Here is a 24833-nt window from a genome sequence, read left to right as displayed (position 1 = left end):
GGAGGGCAGGGTGAAGGCTTCTGGGCGGAGCCAGTTAATATTCTAATTAACCTCGTGTAGGTCTTGGGCACTGAGGATCCAAAGCCCCGGGCAACTCGCCAATGGTCCGGGCTTGTACGGTCACTCCCTTTGCAGTCCTGCCCTGCCCCTTGCCTCCCTACTCTTTAGATGTACCCAAATGTTTTCCCTCCCCCGCTCTTTGCAGCAGCCGTTGATCCTTGAGGGCTAAATCCTGCTAAACTCGTTTCCCCTGCAGCCTGGGAGGGACCGACTGCAGGTTCCTCTCCTCAGGTGTTGGCTCTGCCCTCTCCACGCTGCTCTTTCCTTATGGACTCTTTTACCTTCCTCCAAATCCCCCATTTTGGTTTAGGTTCATGTCCAACTGTACCTCTGGAACCCGTAGAGAGGGGCAAATATTACGATCTCCAACACTAGGCTGTATGCCTACTGAAAAAACAAAAAAGGTGAGAAAAGAAAAAAAAAGTGAGAGCAATGACGGACTAGGAACTTCCTAAAGGGTTGACATGAAACTTTTGAAGTTTTCTCAGGTCTCAGCTTGTCTTCTAGTCTATGTTCCACCTTCCTGACTTCCACCAGAGGCCCAACTCAGAAGGTCTCAAAGAGACTCCTTTAAAAATTGATTTGCATTCAGTACACAACATTGCAGGTGTTGTAACGCTGCCATCCTTAACCCCTGCTCTCTTTCAACAATTGTGCTTCAGCCTCACAGGATCAGCATCCTGTCCTTAGCCTTGTTACTAATGATTATTAGAGGTGAGAATGTGGGAGGAAGCCTTTAAAAACTAGAGGGATGTACTGGTCTTGACTACCTGAGAACTAGAACTAGTAGTAGTAGGCTGCTCAATGAATGGAATCCTAAAGTGGCCCCAGTTGACTACCCAGCACAACCCCCCCACACACACACCATGCCCCCTGATGTCTTGCCTCAGCTCTGGGGTTGACAGGAAGTGAAACTCAGTTGTCTGCCCGGCAAACCTGCCTAGGACCCAGCCCTGGGCCCCGGATGTACCCCCCCCCCCCCCACACACACATACACCCTGAGAAGGAAGAGGAGAAAGAAGAGCCTGGGGAGAACAAAGCTGTTGTTTTTTCCTTTTCCTTTGTTCATTGCGGTTTCTTTCTTTCTGATTTTTATGATGTGGTTGGTTAAAGAAATGAGCACCTGGAACAGTAGGCATTATACGCCTCCTCCTTAGAAGTTTCTGGGTCTTTCTTCCCCTCCCATCCCCACCAATAACTGACGAGGTATGATGGAGTAGAGATCCTAAAGAAGACACAAAGAAGCCTAGAGTATGACTGGTTTCACTTTATTCCTTATTAGAGATCACCCTATGCTCCACTTTGAAGTCTCAAAAAAAAAAAGAGGTCTTTAGAGGAACAATTTAACTTCAAGCAAGGACATAACTAAGGATGATGGAATGAAAAACACAGGTCATATGTAGGATGGTATCACTGCTAGTGATATTTGCAAGGAAAGCTGAGTGCCTTAGGCTTGGTATCATTCCAGAATTTCTAGATGAAGGGTCCAGGAGCAGAAAACTGGAAAAGGTAGTATGGGACTTGTGCTTTCTTATATTGTTTGTTTATGATGGCTTAGAGTCGTAAGGCTTTACACACACACACACACACACACACACATACACACACATACACACACCCCCAAGCTACTCATTCCTTAAGCTGGACTGTGCAGTCCTTAAGCTGGGCTGTGTCTTTGGCTGTCCTACAGAACTAAGTACAGGACCTGGTGCATAATGGGCCTTCAAAAGTGCTCTTGACTCCTTATGACTAAAGAGGTCGTATAAGAAGGGGAGATAGGGGTGCTTGGCTGGCTCAGTGGGTGGAGCATGCAACATTTGGTCTTGGGATTGTAAATTCAAGTCCCACATTGGGTGTGGAGATTAGTTAAAAATAAAATATTGAAAAAAAAGGGGGGGTGGATAAAGGACGGGGAGTGGCAGGGCCCTTGTCTTTTTAAGACTGGGAGACAGGAGCAGAGAGACAGACTTTCTCCAATCCCTTTCATCTCCCTCAGATTTTCAGATGCAACAGTACTCCCAAACGCTATTACTCAGCAGCTATATTTCTGATAAAAATGGAGGACTCTCTTCCAACAAGCCTGTCTGGAAACAAGCAAGAACTGCTTAGATCCCTCTGTTTCCACTAGAGGGCCTCATGTATTCATTCCTTCTCTCCACCCCCCACCAAAAGTATGTATATACTGTGTGTGTGTGTGTGTGTGTGTGTGTGTGTGTGTGCGCGCGCGCACACACACACACACACACACACACACAACATATATACACCACACACGCACAGGCTTCCAGTCAGAGCTTTCCCCTCCCCCTCTCTTCTACCACCAGCTGTTAAGAGGAAAGATTCCAGGAAATCAAGCCCTTGTTACTGTGCCCTACTTCAATGAGGGTTAGGAGGGGTTAGCCTGGGTTGGGGCGGGGCCAAGGAGCAGGATGCCTGGGTCCCCAGTTCCTACCAGTTAGTCCTAGGCCTCTGTCTATCTCCCTTGCACTACCAGCCTCACCATCATCCATGCTGCCCTAAGAGCCTTAACAACTTCAGAAGTTTCCAGACAGGAACTGCTGAAAGGATCTTCTTTCAACCTTACGTTTGGCCAGGGCCTTCTACACCACCTGCCAGGGCCAGCAGGTAAAATGGGAGGGTTAGGGCATGGAGAAAGAGTGGACACAGACCAGAGTTCTCTTTGCACCTAAACCACCCCAGAATTAAGGGAAGGCCTTGAGTCTTGAGACAAGGAGGTGTACTTACATTGGGGAAAACAAGTCTGAGCCATCTGGGGTTTGGGCTTTAGGGAGGTGAGGAAACTAGAGGTAAAGGTAGGCCTCAAACACTGTTAAGCAGTGCAGAGCCCATGGGAGGAGGGAGGCGTTTGTGTGTCAGGATGTAGAGTCTGGGACTCTGGGCTTGCTGCTGTGGGATCTTTTGAGTATGAATTCGGTCAATGGAGGATGGAAAAGCGTTGGGAAGGGAAGTCCCCCAGATGGCAGCAACTGGGAGAGGGTTAGACGTCGCCTAGGTGTGCCGCTGCCAAGCTGTGCCATCATCGGCCCCGCCCCCTATCTTGGCCTCCCAGGGTTGGGATGAGGGGAGAGGCTGTGAATGATTAGAAAAAAGGGCAGATGGATAGAAACCGGGCTGTCCCGAGGCGGGAAGAAGAGAAGCGCAGGATGTGGAGAAAGTGGCGCAGACCAGAGCCCTACAGATATTGGGGAGGTGGGAGGATCAGGCTTGGCGAGCTGGAAACAGGGACCTCTCCAGACTGGAGTTCCCGGAGTTGGGGGCGCCGGGATTGGGCGCAGGCGGGCTGGCCGGGGTCGGGGGCGGGCAGCTGTGTCGTCAGGAACGGGGCGGCCTCGCGGCAGCCGCGCCTGCCTGGTCCGTCCCCTCCAGCCCAGCTCGGGCTCCAGCTCCCGCGCCGCGCTTCAGCTCCCACCGCGCGCCCTCCGCAGGCAAGGTAGAGACCCCGCGAGCCCCCCGCGCCTCCCTCCCTCCCACCGGAGCAGGAGGGGGCGGGGGCCGCGGGAGGGGCCGCTGCTCGGGCTGGGGTAGGGCTGCTGGGCCGAGAAGGAGGAAGCCTGACAGCTGGAGCGGGTAGCTAGAAGGGTTTGCGCCAGGACTCGGGGGGCAGCGGGAGAATGGGCCAGAGCCCCGCAGGCAGCGTCTCCCCTAGACCTTCCCCTCCATCCCTCCTGCTCATTCGGAGGGATGGTGAAGCTCGGCTCCTGGGGACCCGAATGGAAGCAAAGTCCGTTTTGGAACCTTCACAACACTGCATGGGTGCAGAAGGATTCTTGTTTGGCCTCCTGGTCCCCAACTTCCCACCCCGTCCTTTCCACACCTGTCACCGGGAAGTTTCTGAAACTACCTGGATCTGAATCCCACTTTTCACCTTTAAATGGGGGGACATGAACCTCACTGAGGAAGAAATGTGATTATTACTGGGCATCTCCTCAGCCTCAGAACGTTTGAGCCCACATCCCCCAACCATGCCAACATCGTAACTTCCTCCTGTACTACACATTGACACATGCGGGCTCCCGCGCGCGTACACACACACACACACACACACACACACACACACACACACACACACCACCCCTTAATCAGGCAACACTCCCATCTGCAAGATGTATGTAGGCTTACCGAATTTCGGGACTTCAAGCCAAATGATTCCTTGGGGGGCAGGGGGCACTGACTTGTAGCAGGGATGGGCAGGAAAGAATAGACCCTCCGTCAGTCCTGGGAAAGAGGAGGAGGGTGCAGGCCCTGGTGTGGTTAAGGAATTCAGAAGTCTAGGTAATCAGGCCTGGGCTTGCTGCTTGGGGTTCCTTGCTGGGTCGCTGGGTCAGCCTGAATGTTCTGGGGACATAGCTCATTCTTCAGTAATGGTAAATCTATATGACTTGAAATGGGAGTGATGAATGTTGAAGTGAAAAAGGAAATTTTAAATGTTTGCACTGGCCTTGGAAATCATATGTACCTCTTGGTTACCAGCAATTTTAGTGTTTACTGTTTAAAATAAGATCTAGAGGGGCGCCTGGGTGGCTCAGTCGGTTAAGCATCCGACTTCAGCTCAGGTCACGATCTTGGCGGTCCGCGAGTTTGAGCCCCGCGTTGGGCTCTGGGCTGATGGCTCAGAGCCTGGAGCCTGCTTCCGATTCTGTGTTTCCCTCTCTCTCTGCCCCTCCCCCATTCGTGCTGTGTCTCTCTCTGTCTCAAAAATAAATAAAAACGTTAAAAAAATTAAAAAAAAATAAAATAAGATCTAGAAAACAGAGGCACTGAGATTTAATGGAGGTCTAGAGTCTGGGTGTCCCTGCGAGAGTGGCTCTCTGACTGGGCCTCAGTTTCTTGCTCTGTAAAATGTGAGAGTTGGTACCTCCCAGCTCTGAAGATGTTCTAGGATTCTCTGCCTCCAAGTCAACTTACTTTCTCACCCCAGGTTGGTAGGGGCGGGCAGGGAAGCCAGGGGAGGGAAGGGAAGGGTGAGTCACAAAGAGCTGGCAGGCGGGCAGCAGACCGACCCCACCCTCCCAGCCCTGGCATTCGCCTAGACTAGCCCAGGTTATAGCCTCAGGGTTAGTATGGAGCAGGTAGGACAAAATTGGATTTGTTCCAGCTCTAGGGTCCAGGATCCTATAGTTTATTGCGATTCGGCAACAGGGGCAGCCAAACTTTCAGTGAGGGAAGTCAAGAGGACAACTGAAAAGATACCAGGAGCCCTTATGTCCAAGGTCCCAGCCCAGAGGTATCCTTGGACCCTGATGGTCTAGTTTCTCACCACCTCCTCACCCTCCCAAAGGCAAAATGCAGTATCCTAATACTACATGTCTGTGCCTGAAATAACACAATAAGGGCAAGTGTACAACTGGGCTTCACTGCTGCTGGGAGTCCTTAGAATTTATGCCTTCCTGTGTCAAAGACATCATTTTTCCTAATTTCCAGATGTGTTTCTCTGTGTACCACCCTCATATAACTAGAACAACAACAATAACAGCAACAACAACAAGAATAGCTAACATTTACTGAGTTCTTCTGTGCCATGCCGTTTGCTAAGTATATTGCATGTATTATCTTACTTAATCTCCATGCTGTGACTGATTTCTCTATGTACCCATTTTACCAATGAGGAAACAGGTTCAGGAAGATGAAATAACTCACCCAAGAGCTAGGATTCTAATCCATGCCTGTATAATTAAAACATCCATTCTCTTAAGCTGTACTAAAAACTACATGTAAGATGTGGGGGGCTAGGAAGGGTCATTGTGAAAAGAGAGACATGTCCTCTTTCCTGTTGTTCATCGTCCCTCCTTTGCTCTCTCCTTGTCACTTTCTCTCTCAGATTTCATTTCCTAGAACCTTGGAGCCATTTAAGAATCCCCAGGGGTAATCAGAGAGGCTAATTAAGCCATACAGGCCCAATTAACCCTAACACTATTATGTATTCATTAGATCTGTTGGCAATAGAAGTTGGATTATAGTCATTGAAAAGAGCCAGATGGGTGGAGTCCTTTTCCCCAGAATATCAGTGTCCCAGAACTCCCTTCTTATTGTTCCCAGAGAACCTCAGAACAGGAATGGTATACTACATAGACAGGGACAGCAGAGATGTCCCAAGGGCAGGGCTGCAGAGAAGATTCTTGCACCATCAGAAAGGAAATTCTTGTAGGCCCTAACTGCCTCCTTGAGCCTTACCCAACTAACCCTAAATGAGTGGGCAAAGGGGAGGCAGGAGCCCTAGATGGAGTGCCCCAATAAGTGCTTTTTAGCATCATTCGTTCATTTAACAAATATCTACCAAGCACCTCCTAAATGTGTTCCAAATTGTTTCATATTCCCCTGTCAGGACGGACACTATGGAAACCCATTTAACCACATTTGGACTAGCATTTCCAACATATGGCTCCCTAACTTTACACTACTATTTGTACAACCAATATGGAGCACCTACAACATGCTGAGCGCCAGTCAAGGTATTGGGGATATAGTGGTGAACAGCACCGACAAGTTCCTGCCCTTGTGGAATTTACAAGTTCTTGCCCTTGTGGAAGGCGAACAGTAAACAAAGAAGCAAATAAATTAGCAAGATAGTTTCTGTGTGCAATAAGTACTATGAAGGGAACAAAGGAGAGTGCTGTGCAAAGGAGGGGGGCTACTTTAGGAGAGAATGATCAGGGAAGGTCTCTTGAAGAAGCTGACATTTCAGCTTAGGCAAAGAAGTCAGCTCTGCCAAGAAGGGAAAGGATGTTCTAGGCAGAGAGAACAGTAAGTTTCATGGCCCTGAGCAGGGAAGAACTTGGTTTAAGGAACAGAAAGGAGGGCAGTGAGATTAGAAGGCAGTATGTGGAGGGGAGAGTAGAACAAGAGGAGGACAGGGAGAGGCAGGGGCCCCATCATGTGGTTCTTGGGGTAGAGCTTTGACTCCTCCACTTACCACCTGCCTTGGGAAGTCCCAACCTCTTCAAACTCCAGTTTCTTTGTGTGTGGAATGGCTCTACCAGTAATTTCTTATCTCATGGGATTTGATTATAATTGTTAGTGCCATGAGAACTACCACTTCTTGGAGGCCTTCTATATGCAGGTGTTACACTGGTACTTTTCATACAGGATTTAACTTCATACTCACAACTGTGACAGATAGGTATCATTCTTCCCATTTTACAGATGTAATTTGTCCAAATCACACAGCAGTATCAGATCTAAGGATGGGACCCAGATATGACTAACCCTAGTTTTGCTTGACTCCTAGACAGTGCTATACTATACTAATGTAAGATATAACTGTTATTGCTGTTATTGAATCTTCAAGCCAAGTTGCCCTCTGCTACTTGGTCCTTGTTGTCAGTGGTCAGCATGATCTGCGTGAGGGTCCCTGGGTCCCAAGGCTGTAAGTTAGGGCTCCCTAAACACTGGTAATCTAGCAGGGTGTAAGGAAAAACCTGAATCTGAGACTCCTGCGCTCAGCTCAACCCTCCTAGAACTGGGAGGCCAGACGGATAGATGTTCAGAGACTTCTCCTACCTCCTTCCAGTCGCGCGCGCCAGCCTGGGGTCCCCGCCCTTCCCCAGTAGAGCTCTGCGGGACTCAGGCGAGGCGGGGCCAGGGCTGGGGACACGGCCAGAGCTGGTTCTGTGTCGCGCGCGTCAAAAGCGCTAGAGGTCGTTGAGGGGCGTGGGTGGTCCGGGAAGTGGGCGGCTGAGTAGTGCTGAGGACCGAGGCCCGAGGCGGAGCAAGATGGGATCGTGGCCGGGGAGGCGTGCCACAGCCGCTGTGGGAACGGCCGGAAAGGCAGAAGGGCCGGGACTGAGGGATGCGAGATGGGAGAGGGAGCGGGCTCGGAAGAGACTGCAAAGACTGGGGGTGGTGAGAGAAAGGGTAGAAACAGGAGAGGGACAGGGACACACCCACAGAGACATACATAGACTGGGAAAGCGATGGGGGGTGGAGGAGTGGGAGTTGGGGAGGGGTGGGGGGAGGATAATGAGTGTGTGGGGAGAGTGGGAGATGGATTGGGACAGATGGGGGAGAAATCAGAGAGCTGGAGAAGGATCCAGAAATGGAGGGGAAAGAGTCAGAGATGAGTCAGAGAAACAGAGACATAGGACAGACTCTGTAAGGGAGAGACAGACACATGGGAGAGGTACACGGGGAAAGGAAGAGACTGGGGAGGGACTCAGAGAAAAGGAAAGAACAGAAATAAGAGTAGGAGTGGACAATGAACGGAGCAGACAGAAGGAAAGACGAAGACAGCTGGCTCTTCCCACCACATACTCTTACCATCTCCCTCCAGAGTTACCCTTGGAAGCAGAGGTCCAGGCAGAGGTATTACCAAGTCATCTTTGTGGCCCTCCTTCAGAATAAAAGAAAGATGGCCAAGGAGAGGGGCCAAATAAGCCCCAGTGATTTTGCCCAGCTGCAGAAGTACATGGAATGTGAGTCTTCCTCTCAGTCCTCAAGTTCGGCAGACTTACCCCAGAGAATCTCCTCCACATCCCTGCTTCCCCGAGTTTCCCCAGCAGCCCAAAGCCAGCCATAGGCATGGGAAAGGGGGGAGAGAGAGATGGGGAGACATCTGCGGTCTCAGCTTTCTACCCACCTTCTCTGAACCTTAACAGCCTGCCCCAAGTCTCAGAGAAAAGATGTAAAGAGAGGTACCGCTCTGGAGCATCTGAAATGTTATCCTCGCAGTATTTCTCTGTGCATTTCTGTGTTTCTTCTTGGAATTCTTCTTTCTTTATCTTACTTGACTCTTTTTTTCCTGTTGGATGTCTGGGTGGGACTCTGGCAGAGGGCAGGGAGAACCAAACCAGACTAATGCACTTCTTTCATCCTCTTCACACCCTAGACTCCACCCAAAAGGTCAGTGATGTCCTAAAGCTCTTTGAGGATGGCGAAATGGCTGAATATCTCCAAGGAGATGTGAGTGACATCTGGGAAATCCTCTCCTTGACCAACCCCTCCCATCTTTGATTTTGCTATCCCACTGGGATCCCCAATTTCCAGTGATTATTTTGGGCCCACCCCTTGCTATCCTCCCTCTAGATACCCCTGTGTCCACTGTTACTACAGCTATTGCTATAGGACAAAGCAAGAGATTCTGATTCAGTACTCAGCCTTGAGAAGAAACTATATTTCTGCCTTGGATGCTTCTTGGCTCTGCAACTTACTGTCTCTGTCCTCACTACTCCTAATTCTTCAGTCCTCAACTCCCATCCTGCATACTTCCTAGGGTAATGCTTGTTCTCATCATAGGCCATTGGGTACAAGGGATTCCAGGAATTTTTGAAAGTCTATCTGGAAGCAGATAATGTTCCCAATCACCTAAGTCTGGCACTGTTTGAATCCTTCAAGACGGGTCACTGTTTAGAAGACACTGTGAAAAATGGTATGATCATGTAGGTGGGACAGGGCTGGGCTTCCAAAAGAAAACTCAAATTAGTATGAGTGTTGGGGTGAAAGTTTAACTGAGTCACGTGTTGGGGGCAGGGTTGGGGAAGAGAGGTAGAGGATAGCCATGCTGGTCTGGGAACTGGAGGGAGGAAAGTTAAAGGGAAGAGTTGGAACAAAGGCAAAGAGAAGAGCCACGGTGGAGAGAGCCCCAGCCTCAGAAATGCTGTACTTTCTGTAACCAGATCTGGTATGTCTCAGTGATGTCTCCTGCTACTTTTCCCTTCTGGAGGGTGGCCGGCCAGAAGACAAGCTAGAATGTGAGTTGTAATCCTGGACTGGAAGAGGGGAAAAAAGGAGAGGGAAGAGGAGGTGTTCTCCAGCCTTCTTTCCCCTATTTTTTCAGGATTCCTAAGGGCTGACGGGGCCAGACAAAGATGGGGCCAGAGAATGGACCCATTTCCTCTGTTCCCCCAGACTCCTATACCTAATGCCATCTATCATAGTTATCCCAGTTCCCATGTCCTGTATGTTTTAATGTGGGTATCCTGGGGGTGTTCTTGGGTTGTGGGAGGTGTGTGTTGTCTCCCCAATCAGATTCACCAAGAGTGGAATCCAGGCCTGTTTCCCCTCCCTTTTTGTCTCCTTTCTCAGTCCCAGCACCAGGCTCTGGGCTCTTCATCTAAAAGTTCTCTCCCATGTCTTTATTATTCCTGTATTCTGTTATTAATTTTTTGGGTATCCCTCACAAACTGACCCTGGCCCCCCTAAAACACCCCACAGTCACCTTCAAGCTGTACGACACGGACAGAAATGGGATCCTGGACAGCTCAGTGAGTTGGGGGACCTGTATGCTGGCCAAGGGAGTATGTGTCCATTTGTCTGTGCCCTCCTGTCCCAACTCTTCCAAGATCCTTAAGAAGCAGAGGAAGCTAGAGGGATAAGTCAAATCCTCCAGGACTAAATTTGGGAGTGGGTCCCCAGCTCCTGCCTCCTAAAAGTAGAGGCTAGAGACATGAATTGGGGGCTGCCTTGCAAACATACCAAAACACATAGACACTCGTTTACTTGGCAGAGACACCTGAGAATGAGAGGTGGCTCTCGGGGTGGAACCCAGGAACCCTGATTTCTAGAGAAGAGTTGAATGGTGGTAAGGAGGTGGGATATGGCTGTGGCTCTTACCTTTTGGCCCCCAGGAAGTGGACAGAATCATCATACAGATGATGCGAGTAGCTGAATACCTGGATTGGGATGTGTCTGAGCTGAGGCCGGTAAGGCGGTTTTTCCTTAATGTCCCTCCTTGTGCCTTTTCCCTGGTGAGTCCTATATCTACCTTACCCCTTTTCTGACAGGCAGCTCAGTTCCCTGGGCTAGGATAGCAGTGGGCTGGATTGTCTAGGGGGCAGCACCGAGAGGTGTCAGATCTGAGAGGCCATTCACACTAAAAGTCCCCTCCATTCTCTGCTCAGATTCTTCAGGAGATGATGAAAGAGATTGACTATGATGGCAGCGGCTCTGTCTCCCTAGCTGAGTGGCTCCGGGCTGGGGCCACCACCGTGCCACTGCTAGTGCTACTGGGTCTGGAGATGGTGAGTAGGAGAGACTTGTGAGGATGGGTAGGATAGCTGCTCTGGGATGTGTTTGCCAGAGGCTGGCCCCCTAAGGGCTTAGACACTCCTTACATCTGTTGTGCCCTCCCAGACTCTGAAGGACAATGGGCAACACATGTGGAGACCCAAGAGGTTCCCCCGACCAGTCTACTGCAACCTGTGCGAGTCAAGCATTGGTCTTGGCAAACAGGGGTTGAGCTGTAACCGTGAGTGATGGGGCCTGGGAGTGTGGGAGCAGAGGGGCACCCTGGCTATCTGCAGGACATGGTGCTTTGAACTTAGAGAGAGCTGGGTTTGAATCCTGGGTTCTGACACTGACTAGTTATGTGGGAAAGCCATACACTTCCTCTTTCTTTCTTTCTTTCTTTCTTTCCTTCCTTCTTTTTCTTTCTTTCTTCAAATACAGTTGACACATAATGTTACATTAGTTTAAGGTGTACAACATAGCCACATAACTTCTTTAAGCCTCAATTTAAAATGAGGTTTTAAACTAAAAATGAGGTAATTGTGAGCATTACATAAGTTGATGCACGAAGAGTAGTTCACAAGGTGTGTGTACATATTATTGAGTCTACAGTAAAAATTAGCTGCTATTATTATTATTATTATTATTATTATTATTATTATTATTATTAAATCTGGGCCTCCTTGGCATCTTTCAGCTGAGTTCCTGGCATTTGGAAAGAGTGGGGGTAGGCATGTGGTAGCAATTGCTCTTTTATGGGGAAGAGTGAGAAAAAGTCACGGGTCTTGGAGGTGAGCCCCCACCTCAAACTTTAATTCTCTACCACACTCTCACAGCAAGGGCTTATACGTCTTGTTTCAGTGAATGATCCCGCCTTACACCCAGGTAAGGAGGAAATAGAGGGAGGGGCTGCAGCTAAGGCTCTGACCTTCTTCCTTCTTGCCCAGTCTGTAAGTACGTCGTTCATGACCAGTGTGCCATGAAGGCCTTGCCTTGTGAAGTCAGCACCTATGCCAAGTCCCGGAAGGACATTGGTGTGAGTGATCCCATAACCACCCCATTACCACCTGCATCCTGGCCCTTGCCCTAGGCCTTGGCCACTTGCTGCCCTCAAGCCCTTCCACTAGTCTCTGCTCAGACTCTCTCAGACAAGGGATTGCCTTTCTCCCCAAGGTCCAATCACATGTGTGGGTGAGAGGAGGCTGTGAGTCTGGCCGATGTGACCGCTGTCAGAAAAAGATCCGTATTTACCACAGTCTGGTCGGACTGCATTGTGTGTGGTGCCACCTAGAGGTCAGTTTGGGAGCTGTCCTCCAGCCGTGGGGCCCCTTCCTAAACTGCCCTCTCTGCACTGGCCTCCCTGACGGCATCTTCCTGGCAGCCACCATTGCCCTTGCTCCCAAGGGCTCTCTTTCCAGCACTAGGCCCTCAAGTTGAGAGGTGTTGGGGTTCTCTCCATGATGTCTGCATGCCCACCTTGTCTTTCAGATTCATGATGACTGCCTGCAAACCATGGGTCATGAGTGTGACTGTGGGCTGCTCCGGGATCACATCCTGCCTCCATCTTCCATCTATCCCAGCGTCCTGGTGAGACCCTTGGGCAGTGCCTAGGAGGGGGCAGGAAGGGTGCTTCCCTGATTTAAGCCCTCCCCCCGCCCCCCCCCCCTCCCAACACACACCATGCTGTTTAGAGCAGAGAGCCTATACCTTTTAGGATTCAAGTCAGACTCTCATCTGTTTAGGGATTCACACACAATCCAGTTTTCCTTCCCTTTGCTTCCCTCCCTTTCTAGGCCTCTGGACAGGAGCGTAAAATTAACAAAGCAAGCCAGAAGACCACAGATGATTTAAGTTTGAGCACCTTTGAGGCTCTGCGGGTACATGTTGGGGGTGGGTTTTTCTTGGCTGGAGCCCTCATGGGAGGAAATTAAGTGGGAAACCTGGGGAATGGTGCCTGTTCTCCAGAAGCCCCACCGTGGTAGGGGAGGGGGAAGCATTGTGGGGGAATGTCAGCCTTCTGCCCCTGTCTCCAGGGTCTATCTTAACTCTGACAAAATCCTGTTTTCCTTATCTTTGTTTTTTCCCCAAATTCAGATTGACCCTGTTTCTAACACCCACCCACTTCTGGTCTTTGTCAACCCTAAGAGTGGCGGGAAGCAGGGGGAGAGGTGAGAAGAGATATACTGGGTCTTCTAAGATGGGGAAGGAGGACTGACAGAGGTTGGGAATTCTGTGTATATGGAGGGGATGTACTTGAGGAGGACATCAAAAGGGTAGAGTACAGAATATCCATCCCCCGCCTTGAACTTTCCTTTTTCCCTCACACAGGGTGCTTTGGAAATTCCAGTATCTACTAAACCCTCGACAGGTGTTCAACCTCCTAAAAGATGGTCCTGAGCCAGGGTGAGTATAGGTTAGGGGCTATATCACAGTGTTTGTATGTGTCTGCTTGTGTATGTTGGGGGAGAGCAGAAAAGAGTACATGTTGGAAGGGCAGGGCTAGGGGACCTCAAGAAACCAGAATTCAGAATGCTGCCTTTATTAGCATCACTGGGTATCCCCCATCTCTGACTTCCCTGGTTCATCTTTGCTCTGCTCTCAAAACATAAAGGTGGCTCAGTAGGTTAAGCCTCCAACTCTTGGTTTCAGCTCAGGTCATGATCTCACAGTTCATGGGTTTGAGCCCCATGTTGGGCTTTGTGCTGACAGCAACAGAGCCTACTTGAGATTCTGTCTCCCTCTCTCTCTGCTCCTCCCCGGCTTGCTCTCTATCTCTCTCTCAAAACAAATAAACATTAACAAATGTTAAAAACAAAATAGATACCAGTTTCTCCCTAACCACTGGGGAGTGTCTATAACTTTCCCCATTGTATTTTTTCTCTGCCCTTAATAGAAACAAGTCTTTTGACAAAGGGAAAGGGGGTCATAAGGAATGAAAGATAAGAAGTAATCTGCCCATCCAGGAGTTGGTAGCCTCGGTCCTATTGTCCTTCCTCATCTTCTCTCTTACCTTTTATCTCAGGCTCAGATTCTTCAGAGATGTTCCTGGTTACCGGATTTTGGTGTGTGGTGGAGATGGCACAGTAGGCTGGATTCTAGAGACCATAGGTCAGTGCAGGGAGAGGCTCTGGAAAGGGTACCGGGGCATTGGCCTTCTAGAGCTAACTCCCTCCATCCATCTCCTGACCTGCCTCCCTAGACAAAGCCAACTTACCAGTTGTGCCCCCTGTTGCTGTGTTGCCCCTGGGCACTGGAAATGATCTGGCTCGTTGCCTAAGATGGGGAGGAGGTAAGTGATTAGAAATTGTTTTGCTGGGAATTAGGGGGAGTTGGGTAGGAAGAAAAAAGCACATGGATAAGGTGTCTAGGCATCTGTTGTAGAAAGAGCGTTGGGGAAGAAGAGAGGCACAGATGGGATGTTACCAAAGTGGATTGTCCCAAAGGAAGAAAGCTTTGGAAGAAGCAAGGACCACAGTCTGAACCTAGAATGGTCAGGGGTGACAGTCCCCTTCCCTGTGTACCTAAAAGTATCCTTCTGTTTTTCCCAACCAACTTTTAGGACTCAGAGAATCAAGGAATATGGAAGTAGGGGAGGACAATGTGGGAATAAGAAAGATTGTGTAAGAGCTAAGTCAGATGCTTAGTGATGGAGCTAGCAGGGAACTTGGCCATGATTCATTCAATCAATCAACCAATTAATCAGAGGTCATTTGTTCATTCATAATCATTTCTTCCCAAGTCAATTGCAACAGTCTCTTAAATATAGTCTTTGATTTCTAGTCTCTTTTTCCATTCAAACAGAAAGAGTTTGAGGGATGATATTGGTAGATAAAGAGGCCAGGGTGGGACAGGTTGAGTTTGAGGTGTCTTGGTTTGAGGCTATTGGATTCAGAGTCCAGCTCTGAGATCATGCAGAAGATTCTGGAATAGGGGACTGCTAAGGACAGTGAAAGGCATTCTAGGTGGAAGGAGTTGTGTAAGACCAGAAGAGCCACCAAATAGCATGGTAGTGCCTCCGTCAGGGAAAGTGTGAGTCATTGATTATGACTGGGACATGCAGTGCAAGGTGGGGAATGAGGAAGGGAAAGACTGAGTTGAATAGGGTGCAGATTATGGAGGGTCATGAATGCTGTGCTGAGAAGTTTTTAATTTTACCCTGCCAGAGACTGAGAGCAGATGGCCTACAGAAATGATTAATATTGTTTTGCATTGCTTGCCTGGAAGTGTGTTAAATTTTTTAAACTTTGGTTATTTCTGAGGAGTAGGTCATATGTTCTTCAGTTCACCACTTTTTAGCTCCCTGCTATTCACTCATTCACTTTACCTTTCTAGCCACTGAGGCATTTGAATGTGCAAACCCTGAACCATGGGGAACACTTGAACTCATGAAAAATGTAACTCAAAGAGAAAATAGGTATATCTATAAATTACATTCTCTCTATATAATAAAAATTCCTGTGTATATAAAATATTATTTCAGAATGTAAAAATATCTCTGAGTGCATACTGTTTTTAACATTTCTATTTTTTAAAGTTTTACTATTTAAGCAATCTCTACACCCAACGTGGGGCTCAAACTCACAACCCCGTGATCAAGAGTTGCATGCCCTCTAACTGAGCCAGCCAGGTGCCCCTCTCTGAGTGTATATAATAATCTAAATCTTGTATATAAACTATATGACCAGCTTTGGGAGCCAGTTTTTATTTTATTTTATATTTTATTTTATTTTATGTTTAAAGATTGTATTTTTAAGCAATCTCTACACCCAATGTGGAGCTGAAACTTACAACCCCGAGACAAAGAGTTGCACGCTCTACCACCTGAGGCAGCCAGACACCCCAAGCCAGTTTTTAAATCTTCAATATCTAACTTTGGTTTTACTTACAATATTAGACCCTCTGAAATTGTATATTTGGGGTCTTCACTGTGTGTTCTGCAAATGAGACTCTCATAGAAGTTTCTGCCAATTCAATCTAAATCATGAAATAATGATATAAATACCACACTAATGAAAATTTGTGTTGATATTGAAAAAAATCATAAGACTCGAAGAAGAAGAGATGAAAGAAGTACCACAGTGGGAGCTCTGTGGAGGATGGATTGGAGGAAGGAGACAGGATAGAAAATTACCTACATTGCAATAGTCTGGTCAAGAGATGCTGAACACCAAAGCAAAGGCAACAGCAGTGCAGTTCATGAGGTAGAAACCACAGTACTTGTAACTAACGGGTTGTGGAGGAGTCTTAGGACATTTTCTAGGTTTGTGAACTGAGCATGTGGGATGCCATTTAACATAGAGAATACAGGAGGAGGACCAGTTTAAGGAAGATCAATTCAGTTTGGGCACATTAACTTGAAGTGTCAGTGGAGCATGTGGAGGAGATGGAGATGTGTGGTGGGTAGTTACAAACAGATGTTAGGAAGATACACATTTGAGAATCATCTGTTTCTAGGAGGTAATTGACATCCTGAGAGTAGATGAGTTACCCGAGGAAAGAGGTGAAAAGAGAAGATGGACAAGGATGGAACACCCTAGTAAAACATCCTATTTAACAGTTAAGCAGAGGAAGATGCATTATTAAAGAAGTCTGTGTTCATGTACTATTGTTGCTGCAACAAATCACCATGAGCAGTGGCTTAAAACAACACAGGTTTATCATCTTACAGTTCTGGAGGTCAGAAATCCAAATAGGTCCCACTGCACTAGAATCAAGGTATTGATTGGCAAAGGTTGTGTTTTTTCTAGAAGCTCTAGGAGAGAATTCTTTGCCTTGACTTTTCCAGTTTCTAGAAGCTGCCTGTATTCCTGGGTTCATGGCCCAGCTTCCAACCAGCAACGTTATCACTCCAACCTTTGCTTCCATTGTCACATCCCTTTCCATGAGTCTTCTTTCTCACCTTCCTCTTTCACTTAGAAGGACCCCTGTGATTATATTGGTCTTGCCCAGATAATCCAGGATAATCTCCCCCATTTAAAAATCCTTAATTTAGGGGCACCTGGGTGGTTCAGTTGGTACAGCATGCAACTCTTGATCTCCAGGTCATGAGTTTAAGCCCCATGTTGGGTGCAGAGCTTACTTAAACAAAACAAAACAAAACAAAACAAAACAAAACTTAATTTAATCCCATTGGCAAAGTCTCTTTTGCTTTGTAAGGCAACATGTTCACAGATCCCAGAGATTAGAATGTGGACATCTTTGGGGCGCCTGGCTGGCTCAGTCAGTAAAGCATGCAACCTTGATCTCGGGGTTGTAGTTTTAAGCACCACATTGGGTGTAGCGACTACATACATACATATATATGTATATATATATATTATATATATATATAATATATATTATATATATATATTATATATATATATAATATATATTATATATATATATATTATATATATATATAATATATATTATATATATATATTATATATATATATAATATATATTATATATATATATATTATATATATATATAATATATATATTATATATATATACATAAAATCTTTAAAAAAGAAAAAGGATTCAGACATATTTGAGGGGCCATTATTCTGCCTGTCACAGACACCAAGAAGAAACAGAGAGGGTCCTCTGTAGCTTAGAGAATGGTATTTTAGAGGCCAAGTGAGGAGTTTCATGAGTTAAAAATGAGAACTAAAGATATACTGTTGGTTTTGGCAGGAATTATTGGCAATCTTTGCCAAAACAGTTTCAGCAGGGTGGCATCGGGAAAGGCAAATTACAGTGAACTGAACTATCGGTGGAATGTGAGGAAGTGGATACTTACTTTTTTTAATCGTTTTTTTCCCCTGATTACAAAAATAATACATGATTGTGGTAAAAAAACAATTCAAACATTTCAGATATACATGCCAAGAAAGTTCCCTGTAATCTACTTCCTAAAGTTTTGGAATCTATTCTTCCATGTTTTTCTTTCCAGACATACTCATATGTACTTAAAAAGATCTTTCTATTGATGATGTTTTTCTTCTTTGTTTTAACTAAACCATTCATCGTGGTTATCCTTATATTTCAATATAGTCAGGTTTACCTCACTCTTTTTATTACAGAGTAGCATTCCATTTCTCTAGGAAATATTTCTAGAAGTAGAATTGCCAGCTCAAAGAGTATGAACATTTTACATTTTACTAGTTATTTTCTTTTTAAAACTTACACAAATGAGGGTCACCTGGGTGTCTTAGTCAGTTAAGCATTAGACTCTTGATTTTAATTTAGGTCATGATCTCACAGTTTGTGAGTTCAAGCCCCGCATGGGGCTGTGAGCTGACAGTGCGGAGCCTGCTTGGGATTCTCTGTCTCCCTCTCTCTCTGCTTTTCTCTCTTTCTTTCAAAAATAAATATATAGGGGCGCCTGGGTGGCGCAGTCGGTTAAGCGTCCGACTTCAGCCAGGTCACGATCTCGCGGTCCGTAGTTCGAGCCCCGCGTCAGGCTCTGGGCTGATGGCTCGGAGCCTGGAGCCTGTTTCCGATTCTGTGTCTCCCTCTCTCTCTGACCCTCCCCCGTTCATGCTCTGTCTCTCTCTGTCCCAAAAATAAAAATAAAAAACGTTGAAAAAAAAAATTTAAAAAAAAAATAAAATAAAATAAATATATAAACACTAAAAAAAATAAAAGTTACACAAATAATATATCAGTACATTCTCATTGTAAAAGACTTTAAAAGTAAAATGTGTGTTTTCACATATAGGTCTCCTCCCCCTACTCCCCACCAAATTCCATGTGCCTCCCCAGAGATAACCACTGTTTATTTTCTTGCACTCATTTTCCTGTTTTTACATGCATGCATACACACGCGCATACACACGCACATACACACATACACACACAACTTTTAAACAAACATAAATGGGATCATACTACAGAGATTGTTCTGGGACTTCTTTTTTCATTAAATAATATGTCTTGGGATCTTTCCATGTTAGTACACACAGATTACATTTTATATTCAATGGCTACACATTATTTCTTGGCATGAATTTGCCAAAATTTATATAACCTTCCCCTGCTGAAGGACATTTAGATTGTTTCCAATTTTGTGCTGTGTTAGTACCTCAGCAAACACCCTTGTACACACATCTCTGTTCACATGTGTGTTTGTTTCTATAAGAGAAATCCTAAAAGTGAAATTGCTGCATGAAAGTATTTTCATAAAATTGGATAACATTTGGATAAAAATTGCCAAATTGCCTTCCAAAAATAAAGATCAATTTATGCTCCAACTAACAGCAAATAAGAGTGTTGGCTTATTCATAATTTCATTAACACTTGGTGTTCTCAGTCTCTATGCATTTTGTCAATTTGATAGGCAACAGAAGTTAACTAATTGTTTTAATTTACGTTTCTTTTAATTATTAGCAATACTGAGTGTCTTTAATGTGCATATTGGTCATTTGTATTTCTTCTGTGATTGGCTTATTTGTGTTATTTGCCCATATTCTACTAACTTTAGATTTAGTGATTTATAAGTATTTTTTTGAATGTTGAGGAAGTTAGTCTGTTATATGTGCTGTAGATATTTTTCCCCAGTTTGTATATTTTTTTCAGTGTGTGTTTATTTAACCATACAGAAGTTTTAAATTTTAATATAATTGTATTTATCAGTCTTCGACTTTTTTGGCTCCCTGTTTTGTATTATGCTTTAGAAAGGAAGGACTTTTCCACTCAAAGAGGACAAAAACATTCACTCATGTTTTCTGCTAGAACAAATTCGGCTTCATTTTTTTACATTTAAATTTTTTTTCATGTTAATGCATTTTTGAGAGACAGAGTATAAGCAGGGGAGGGGCAGAGAGAGAGGGAGATACAGAATCTGAAGCAGACTCCAGACTTGGAGCTGTCATGACCTGAGCTGAAGTCTGACGCTCAACCGACTGAGCCACCCAGGCATTGTTTTTTACATTTAAATTCTTTGACCTGTCTTGGGGCACCTGGGTCATTCAGTCTGTTGAGCATCTGACTTCGGCTCAGGTCATGATCTCACAGTTGGTGAGTTCGAGCCTATGGGCTCTGCACTAACAGCTCAGAGCCTGATTCCTGCTTCAAATTCTGTGTCACTCGTTCTCTCTGTCCCTGCTCTGCTTACATTCTTTCTCTCTCTCTCAAAAACACATAAACATTAAAAAAAAATTTTTTTAATTTTTTTTTTCAACGTTTTTTATTTATTTTTGGGACAGAGAGAGACAGAGCATGAACGGGGAGGGGCAGAGAGAGAGGGAGACACAGAATCAGAAACAGGCTCCAAGCTCCGAGCCATCAAGCCCAGAGCCTGACGCGGGGCTCGAACTCACAGACCGCGAGATCGTGACCTGGCTGAAGTCGGACGCTTAACCGACTGCGCCACCCAGGCGCCCCTAAAAAAAATTTTAAATAAATTCTTTGACCCATCTTGAATTAATTTTGGTGTAAAGAGTGACATCTACATCCAGCACCTTATTTTTTTTAATCTTAGAGAGAGAGAGAGAGAGAGAGAGAGAGAGAGAGAGAGCAGGGGAGAGGGGCAGAGGGAAAGAGAGAATCCCAAGCAGGCTCTGCATGAGCTCAGTGTAGAGCATGAGGCAGGGCTTGACCCCATGACCGTAAGATCATGACCTGAGCCGAAATCAAGAGTTGGATGCCCAAATGACTGAGCCACTCAGGTGCCCCAATCCAGCACCTTTTTTTATTGAATAGTCTATCTTTTCTCCCGTGTCTTTGAAATGTCATCATATACTAAATTCACTTATATACTTGAGTCTATTTCTGGACACTCTGTTCTTTAGTATTGAACTTTTTATTCTATTCACTGTGTCAGTATCACAGTGTTTAAATACCACTGCTTCATATTGTGTTCTCTCTGGTAGAATAGGGAAAGGAAGCATGAGAGAGAGAAAGAGAATCCTTATTCATCACTCATCTTTTCCAGCAGTTTATATTTCCTTTTTTTTTAATTTTTTTTTTACATTTTCTTTATTTTTGAGAGAGAGAAAGACAGAGAGACGGAGACAGAGTACAAGTGGGGGAGAGGCAGAGGGAGAGGGAGACACAGAATCCAAAGCAGGCTCCAGACTCTGAGCTCTCAGCACAGAGCCCGACATGGGGCTCGAACTCACAAACCATGAGATCATGACCTGAGCTGAAGTTGGACACCTAACTGACTGAGCCACCCAGGAGCCCCAGAAGTTTGTATTTTCTTGGCTGTTTTATTAATCTTTCAGATGAATTTGGTGTTATTGCTTTTTTGTTTGTTTGTTTTTTAATGTTTATTTATTTTTGAGAGAGAGAGACAGAGCATGAGGAGGGGAGAAGCAGAGAGAGAGTGAGACACAAAATCCAAAGCAGGCTCCAGGCTCTGAGCTGTCAGCACATAGCCTGACATGGGACTCAAACTCACAAATGGTGAGATCATGACCTGAGCCAAAGTCAGATGCTTAACTGACTGAGCCACCCAGGCACCCCTAATTTGATGTTATTGTTAGATGCACATATACATTGGCAAGATTCACTCTCCATGACAGTGTGGAGAAAAGGGCCAGCAAGGGGCTGACCTTAAGATTGGTCCATGGGAGGGGTATCTGGCTGAATCAGCCGATAAAGCATGCGACTCTTGGTCTCAGGGTCATGAGTTTGAGCCCCACATTGGGTGCAGAGCTTACATAAAAAAAAAAGAGAGAATGGCCCATGGGAGCTCTGACCAAGCACCCTGCCCCTTCACTGGCTAGGGCTAGGAGGGTCTGCAGAACTAGGGCAGAGGATCTCTGGGAAGTTGTGGGGCTGGGAGCTAAGAAGAGGGCCCTCTGAGACCCAGGGCTCAGTACTAACCTATCTTCTTCCCCATCCTTAGGATATGAGGGACAGAATTTGGGGAAGATCCTCAAGGATTTAGAGATGAGTAAGGTGGTACATATGGATCGGTGGTCCGTGGAGGTGATACCTCAACAAACTGAAGAAAAGAGTGACCCAGTCCCCTTTCAAATCATCAATAACTACTTCTCCATTGGTGTGGTCAGTGGAGTGGGGTATGGGGGCTAGGGAGGAAGTAGGGGTTAAGAAGGGAAAGGCTAGAGCTAGTTAGAAAGAGAAGATAGAAGTTAAAGGGGCTGTGACACAGGGAAATGAGGGGTGGGGTACAGTGGTGTGAGTTGCAAGAAAAGAACATGGGACATACTGCTGCCAAATGGGGAAGTTAAAGAGAGAGTATTCTGTGCTGAGAGAAGAGGCAGGCCTCTGATCTTACATGCCCTGAATTCCCTCCAGGATGCCTCTATTGCTCACCGATTCCACATCATGCGAGAGAAATATCCTGAGAAGTTCAACAGCAGGTAAGGGAAAGGGGGGTGGGTGCGGACATCCACAGTGGCAGGGACCAGGTTATGGCCAAGTTTTTTTGTTTTTTCGTTTTTAATTTTTTAAATGTTTATTTATTTTTGAAGGAGAGAGAGAGCGTGAGGGAAGGGAGGGGGAGAGAGAGAGAGGGAGACACAGAATCTGAAGCAAGTTCTAGGCTCTGAGCTCTCAGCACAGAGCCTAACTTAGAGCCCCAAGTGGGGCTCCAACTCGAAAACTGTGAGATCATGACCTGAGCCAAAGTCAGACTCTTAACCAACTGAGCCACCCAGGCACCCCATGGTTGTTTTTTTTTTTTAATTTATTTTTTTGTGTTTATTTATTTTTGAGAGAGACAGACAGAGTGCAAGTTGGGGAGGGGCAGAGAGAGAGGAAGACACAGAATCCGAAGCAGGCTCCAGGCTCTGAGCTGTCAGCACAGAGGCTGATGTGAGGCTCAAACTCACGGACCACAAGATCAAGCCAAAGTAGGATGCTTAACTGACTGAACCACTTGGGCGCTCCTGGCCAAGTTTGACTCAGAGCACTTAGATAGGCAGTGGCACCTCTAGGAAGCTGCTCAACCAAGGCCATCCTTTCCCTGAGAGGTTGATGTCTTTCCCTGTCTCTTAGCCTTCTTCTGCCAACACTGTGTAACTTGTCCTCTCCCTTTTGGGCCTTCTTTCGGGTCTGATACAGAATGAAGAACAAGCTATGGTATTTCGAATTCGCCACTTCTGAATCCATCTTCTCAACATGCAAAAGGCTGGAGGAGTCTTTAACAGTTGAGGTGGGTGTGATGAGACCCGATCCTACATGCTTTTCAGCTTCTTATAACTTTGTTTCCCCCTCCACAGGAACCTTCAGAAACTTCCCCTATTCTTGAACATGTACTTTGACCTCCCAGCTGTCCAATCCCGATTTCCCAGGTGGCATGTGCCACGAGGCACATGCATGGTGGTGCCTATTTCCTGCCACCCTTTGTAAACCTCCAACTCCTGGCCTTCGCAGTTTGTCATCTGGTGGAGGGAGGGCTCACATCCATGATTATGCCATGATTTGTGCTCTCCCCCTTCTCAGATCTGTGGGAAACCACTGGATCTGAGCAACCTCTCCCTAGAAGGCATCGCAGTACTGAACATCCCTAGCATGCATGGTGGTTCCAATCTCTGGGGTGATACGAAGAAACCCCATGGAGATATCCATGGGATCAACCAGGCCTTGGGCGCTGCAGCTAAAGTCATCACCGACCCTGATATCCTGAAAACCTGTGTACCAGGTGAGAGGAGCAGCCTTGGGAACTGAGTGGGCAGGACCCAGGGGAAGGTGTGGCTCCCTTTGGAGGCACCCTGCTTCTGCAAACCTTATCTCCTTGCTTCCCACCTCCAGACCTAAGCGACAAGCGGCTGGAAGTGGTAGGGCTGGAGGGTGCAATTGAGATGGGCCAGATTTATACCAAGCTCAAGAATGCTGGACATCGGCTGGCCAAGTGCTCTGAAATCACCTTCCAGTAAGGAAAACTCTGGCCAGGGGCTCTGAGGGAAGGAGTAGGGCCAGGAGAGCAGAAGGGTCATGGGGATGGTAGGGAGGAGCTGTACTAGATTTTCCTCAGTAACAAAGGGTTTCAAAACCAAGCCAAGAAAGAGTTTTGGTATTCAGTTGGTAAAGAAATCTCCACCAATCTGTCTTGGCCTCCCACAGCACCACAAAAACCCTTCCCATGCAAATTGATGGAGAACCCTGGATGCAGACACCCTGTACAGTGAGTATTACCTATGCCTGCTCAGAATTGAACCCTCAGGCTTCATGGATCCTAAATCTCCATTCCATTGCTTCTCTACCCTTTCCCAATGTCTGAAGTTCCCCTGTGAACCATTCCTCCCAAATCCTGATTTCTTAGCCCCTGGCCTTCCTGCCATGGCCTCTCTAGGACCCTGGTAACCCCTCTGAACTCCATAGATTTTCCCCAAAATCTCTACTGCTCCAGCCCCAAAGAACTAGGTCCTACCTCTGAACATGCCCCCTTCCCTTCCAGATCAAGATCACCCACAAGAACCAGATGCCCATGCTTGTGGGCCCACCCCCTCGCTCCTCCAATTTCTTTGGCTTCTTGTGCTGAAGGGGACACCTCAGCCTCCAAGCCAGCCTTGAACCCACCTCTTCATCCCTGGACTCTACTCCTAGGCTCTGTACATTGCTGCCACACCCTCCTGCCAGCTCAGGAGAGTGTTTCTTCACCCTCAAAATATTTATTATCCTGCACCACTTCCACCATTCGCCATGCACATGTGCATGCACACACACACACACACACACACACACACACCCCACCACCACCACCACAAACACATACATTGAAAGTGCCTCATCTAAATAAAATGACTTTTTCCCCCCACTGGGATATCTGTTAAGTAAATGGTACACCTCCTTTCTGTATACCTCCACTCTGTAAATGATATAGATTCTCCCAGAAGCAAGAACATAAAACAGCA

General features: G+C 46.5%; 1 protein-coding gene across 4 annotated transcripts; it reads left to right on the top strand.

Annotated features, from left to right (window-relative positions):
• The first annotated feature begins 2495 nt into the window (after positions 1-2495).
• On the top strand, positions 2496-24833 carry DGKA (diacylglycerol kinase alpha). 4 transcript variants are annotated; one of them, XM_058742413.1, is made up of 24 exons: positions 2496-2685; positions 8348-8489; positions 8903-8976; positions 9310-9442; positions 9690-9764; positions 10228-10277; positions 10641-10715; positions 10914-11033; positions 11146-11260; positions 11967-12055; positions 12193-12312; positions 12508-12606; positions 12813-12896; positions 13114-13187; positions 13348-13422; positions 14042-14127; positions 14219-14308; positions 21860-22020; positions 22273-22337; positions 23041-23131; positions 23422-23620; positions 23731-23851; positions 24043-24103; positions 24377-24833. In XM_058742413.1, exons 2-24 carry the CDS (start codon positions 8426-8428, stop codon positions 24458-24460), a joined length of 2205 nt encoding a protein of 734 aa, XP_058598396.1. In that variant the 5' UTR covers positions 2496-2685; positions 8348-8425; the 3' UTR covers positions 24461-24833. The 4 variants fall into 4 exon arrangements, with proteins under 4 accessions (XP_058598396.1, XP_058598397.1, XP_058598394.1 ...); XM_058742414.1 differs by lacking the exon at positions 2496-2685 and adding an exon at positions 3409-3511; XM_058742411.1 differs by lacking the exon at positions 2496-2685 and adding an exon at positions 7737-7845.

The sequence above is a fragment of the Neofelis nebulosa genome, chromosome 8, assembly GCF_028018385.1.
Source record: "Neofelis nebulosa isolate mNeoNeb1 chromosome 8, mNeoNeb1.pri, whole genome shotgun sequence".
In the NCBI taxonomy this organism is placed as follows: domain Eukaryota; kingdom Metazoa; phylum Chordata; class Mammalia; order Carnivora; family Felidae; genus Neofelis; species Neofelis nebulosa.
The sequence above is the reverse complement of the archived record's forward strand: the minus strand, read 5'-3'. Positions and strand labels throughout refer to the sequence as shown.